Consider the following 5,061-nt stretch of genomic DNA (forward strand, 5'->3'; position numbering starts at 1 on the left):
GAGAGGACAAAGTAAAGGTTATAAGGAGTTATCATACTAAATATGACCCCTAATAGTTGCCAGTGATCCCTGAGTAAAGGGTATGTATAAACATTATATAAGTGACTTCTAGCGACAATCAGTGTGGACAGGATAAGGGTTATAAGGAGTTATCATACTAAATATGACCCCTAATAGTCGCCAGTGTTCCCTGAGTAAAGGGTATGTATAAACATTATATAAGTGACTTCTAGCGACCATCAGTGTGGACAGGATAAGGGTTATAAGGAAACGACCTCTAGCAACTGTCGGCATTCCTTCAATAGGTAGCTAGAAGCTTACTTAGAACTGAATATTATTTTAACAACTTTTTGGATATTACAGAAATATAACAACAGTGTCAATGATTAGATGCTTTATACACTTAATTTATAGATTATTGCTTAAGGTATACTGTATTTTTAATGAAAAATTTTAAATGCTCTAATTATACTATACACATTAACAATTCAGTAAAATGGAAGTTTGGGACATCCAAGAAGTATATTTACAGTTGAATTTATACACATACTTATTTATAAAAAATACAAACACATTAGTTCTGCATTATTCAGCGTATATTCTAAAAATCTTTGTCACATTCCAAAGGTGTTGTCCTACATGATGGTAAGCTTGAATTACTTTTCGCGGTAAGAGAAGTTAAAATGTTTGGACAGAAAACAAGTGGGAACATTGTAAGGTGGTCTACAATTATAAGGTGGTCTACAGTTGTAAGGTGGTCTACAGTTGTAAGGTGGTCTACAGTTGTAAGGTGGTCTACAATTGTAAGGTGGTCTACAATTGTAAGGTGGTCTATAATTGTAAGGTGGTCTACAGTTGTAAGGTGGTCTACAATTGTAAGTTGGTCTACAGTTGTAAGGTAGTCTACAGTTGTAAGGTGGTCTACAGTTGTAAGGTGGTCTACAGTTGTAAGGTGGTCTGCAATTGTAAGGTGGTCTACAATTGTAAGGCGGTCTACAGTTGTAAGGTAGTCTACAATTGTAAGGTGGCCTACAATTGTAAGGTGGTCTACAATTGTAAGGTGGTCTACAATTGTAAGGTGGTCTACAGTTGTAAGGTGGTCTACAGTTGTAAGGTGGTCTACAGTTGTAAGGTGGACTACAATTGTAAGGTGGTCTACAGTTGTAAGGTCTACAGTTCATTATTCGTATCCATAATCTGAACGATGACGAATAGAAGACTATACATTATTGTTAAACATGAAGACGCAATGATTTAGTGCATCAATAAACTTCCTGATTGGTGTAAAAGTGCAGTTCAGAACTCTCAGCAACAAACGAAACGTCTAGATAGCACAGAACACAAACTTAAACTTACCGAATAGTCGCTACCGCAGCTTGCAGAGTCAGAATCCCTGTGAAGCTTCCTTTTCCCTGGCTTTTGAATGCCTGGTGTCCCGTGAAGCAGTTCCTCCAGGCTCTCGATATACTCGATCGCATTCCGAAGGATTTCTACTTTAGGAAGGCGCTGATTTGGATTGGCGCAAGTTCTTCGTTTCAAAGTTTCGAAAGCTTCGTTTACCTTTTGTAGTCGTCGCCTTTCTCTCATCGTTGCAGCTTTTCGTCGATCTATCGTTACAGTCTTTCTTTTACAGGCCTTGCAGGCCCAAAGAAGACACCTTCTGGGGGCGTGTCCGTGGAACGGAGGAGCGAGTACATGAGGCACGTGCTCTTCCATGTCCTCATCTATAGGATGACCATTGGAGTGAGACCCTTCCTTGCGACCAGTGACCCCTTCCGGACTAGGAATGTTGGACGGGGCAGAGCTGGATTCCTGATGTGGAGCGGGCCTTGAAGGAAGAGATGTACTAATAGGTTCTGCCGAAGGAAATGACCTCCTGACACCGTCTGAATCTGACTTCCCTTCAGTGGAGCGTGAAAAGACGTTGTAATTCCTTGGCATATGAAAGTTGGCTTCGCTCTGCCTTATTCCCAATTCCTGTTGACTCTTGTAGTGTACAGAAACCCCAACCGGAGGCGGATTGTCACGAAAACTGCTACAAGTCTGGACTAGAGAAGGTCGGGGCATCGATGTAATGTCGAACTCTGCCTTTCCACGATTACAGCCTTCACCGTGCCAAGCTCTTGCTACATGACTATAGGAGCCGTGATTCTCGGGTGATCCTCGACAGTAGTTCCCGTTGTCTATAGAGGACATACAGTTTGTTGCCTGTTGATTCGAGTACATCCCTATGTGAGAAGACAGCGAATATTCCGCCGGTGACATGGAAGACTCATAACGGCAGCTCCTCATGACGACGTCCCGCATAAGCTCCACTTTAAAGTCCGGTGTAAAGGGGGTCTCAAGTGGCACGAGACACTTTCCTGAGAACAAAGAAACAACAACCTAAAGACTTCTGTTAATTGAGGCAGTAGAAATAATCTCAGTCAGTTGTTGTCCTGAATAATTGATTAAAAAGTGATAGCTAATCTGATGAGTATTCTCATCTTTCGTTTTCTATAATTCTTATTACTTCACAGTTCGATGTATCTGAGAACAGGGTCTTTACGTGACAACTATGCTAAATTTAGTGTAAACAAGGCACGATTATTGGATTAGTAAATCTAACTTAAAGATGTTATTCCTATTCAATTTTCCCTTTAATATTTATTAATTTTAAGTCCCCTTTACATTATCTTATGATGCCAATTTAAAAATATCTTTTAACTTTACGTACCAATGGTAAACATTTCCAATTATGCTATTGGTATATTAGGTACATGACGGGTCTAAGACAGGCTTTATTGTTGAAATATTAACTACTTATATTTAAAATATACTTGGTATTTGTTTACAATTATTATATTAAAATACCTGTTAGTTGGATCACTTTTATCTTACATTTAATGTTCAAACTTGATGTCTAAATAATGAAGACTTATAATAAACTCGTAAATTATCACCTTTAACCTTCATAATTACATTATCGAAATAATAAGCACTTGAGATAAACTTTCACACTGACCATGTACTCATCTTGTGTCCACGGTAAAATTTTCACACTGACTAGGTACCCATCTTATGTCCACGTTAAAACTTTCACACTGACTATGCACTAACTTTAAGTCCATGGTAAACCTTTCACACTGACTACGTACTCACCTTGTATCCACAGTAAATCTTTTACAATAACTATTTACGCACTTTGAGCCCATGATGATCCTTTTACACTGAATATGTACTTACTTTGTGTCCAAGATAAACTTTTCACACTTACTGTGTACTCACTTTGTGTCAGAGATAAACCTTTCACACTTACTGTGTACTCACTTCAAGTTCATGGTAAACCTTTCACACTTACTATGCACTAACTTTAAGTCCACGGTGAACCTTTCACCTGACTACGTACTAATTTTAAGTGTTCATGACAAGTTTACCAGTGACTGTCTGCGCATTTTGTATTTATGGTACGTTCTTTCAATGAATAGTTAAAACACGTGGTCTTATTTTCAGGCCTATACTGAAGTAATTGAAGTACTGGAAATTTTCTTAGTGTCTTCCACTATTCTTTGGCACATAACACTTTTTTTATATAAGGATCAGTGATTCCAAAAAGGACACATGACACTGTAAATTATCATCGTAAGGTATTTCTCAGTATGGCTCACATAAACAATATTTACAGTATTTACCTCAGCCTTTTGCCTACTATTAAACATATGTGTGCTGTACTTTCTCATAAACATTATAATTATCATACTTCAACGTAGATTCCCTATAGATTTCCATGGTTTATCTTTTAACGATCAAATATTATAATGTTCACTCAATAGTCACTTCCAAATAATTATCGTTACTTTAAGCTCTCTGTCTCCCAGTGAGGAAAACTCAAAACAAGCTTGGGCCCACATAAGGTGACACTTACTACGCTTTCTTATGAAAATCATATATTTATAGCTAGAAACTGGTGTGAAATTTCAACTTACCTTCCAGAACAAGAAATGTTAGGCTACCTTAGATGAATGCACTGTTGCTATTCCAATGTTGTCAAAGGACATATTGTACCTTAATGTTTACTGGCCAGTCAGTTTCGTTTCGATTATGTTACCGTAGCTTATATAAAAGCTTAGAAATACTACTTTATTTAAATACTTCCATGTGTCACCTAACACAAAATAGCGTGTGTGTGTAGTAAACAGTCACATTTATCAGGCTGTACAACAAAAAAAAGGTGTTCAATCGTTCAACGAAAGTCACCTTGTCTTTAAGTTCGACTATTCAGTGCCACTTTCTCTCTCTCTTCCAAAGTGACATTACAGAACTACCGATATGAACAGTAGCATCCAGTCAACATTTCGTGAACAAATAGAAAGTGTTCTGTTCACACTTACCTTAATCTGGGAGTGTTGCAGGAGAAGGAGGGCCTCTCGACGATGTGTCGTTGTCTCCACCTCCTTTAAGTGTCGGCGATTCTAATGTTTTGGAGGTTGTAGAACTAATAAAAAACAACCTTAAAAAGTGTAGGGACGAATGTCACATGTAAGTGGCACATCCCGAGCGAGGGGAGCAGCGGTATTCCCCAGTGGGGTCTTCTCGACAAGGACAGTAAGTTGAGATGCGATGTTCGTGTTTGGGCAGCGAGGTCTGCTGGTTTCCAAATTCCACCGTCACCGAATCAAAACGGTCAGGGGCACTACCGTTCAAGTCTTTATAACTGGAGTTGGAAAAAATTCAACATCGCTTACTTAGAAAAAAGTTCACTCAAGTTTACTCTGCTTACTAAATAACGTTTGGCCTTAAAAGCCTCGGTTTTCAAAGAATTTCAGTATATACTAACTAGCCTGTTCCAGTTGCTACTTTCAATTTGCTTATTTCATCTATATAATCTACTTCTGAATCCCGTCTCTCGATTTTCTCGACTATGTTGTTTTTCTCTTTCATTTCATCCGTTTTTGAAAAAAAAAAAAAGAAAGAAAGAAACGCTCTAGAGCAGCGCATGCGCAAAAAGGGAGACGCTGTGAGACCAATGACATCAGCAGCGTGGAAAATAAAAGAAGCGAGTTAGAGCTCGGCCCACAAAAC

The 5,061-nt window shown here is 38.5% G+C and overlaps 1 protein-coding gene across 2 annotated transcripts in view; it reads right to left on the reverse strand.

Moving 5' to 3' along the window:
• LOC106478692 (transcription factor SUM-1-like) overlaps positions 1-4,860 on the reverse strand; it is a 55,300-nt gene extending 50,440 nt beyond the window's left edge. Inside the window, exons 1-2 of one of the 2 annotated variants that reach the window (XM_022382345.1) lie at positions 4,371-4,860; positions 1,357-2,363 (exon numbers count right to left, since the gene is read on the reverse strand). In XM_022382345.1, coding sequence (XP_022238053.1) covers positions 1,357-2,307 — 951 coding nt within the window. In that variant the 5' untranslated portion in view covers positions 2,308-2,363; positions 4,371-4,860. Of the gene's footprint in view, positions 1-1,356; positions 2,364-3,965; positions 4,057-4,370 lie in introns of those variants that run through there. The other variant, XM_022382346.1, reaches the window with a different exon arrangement.
• Between the last annotated feature and the right edge of the window lie 201 nt (positions 4,861-5,061).

The sequence above is a fragment of the Limulus polyphemus genome, unplaced genomic scaffold (genome assembly GCF_000517525.1).
Source record: "Limulus polyphemus unplaced genomic scaffold, Limulus_polyphemus-2.1.2 Scaffold241, whole genome shotgun sequence".
In the NCBI taxonomy this organism is placed as follows: domain Eukaryota; kingdom Metazoa; phylum Arthropoda; class Merostomata; order Xiphosura; family Limulidae; genus Limulus; species Limulus polyphemus.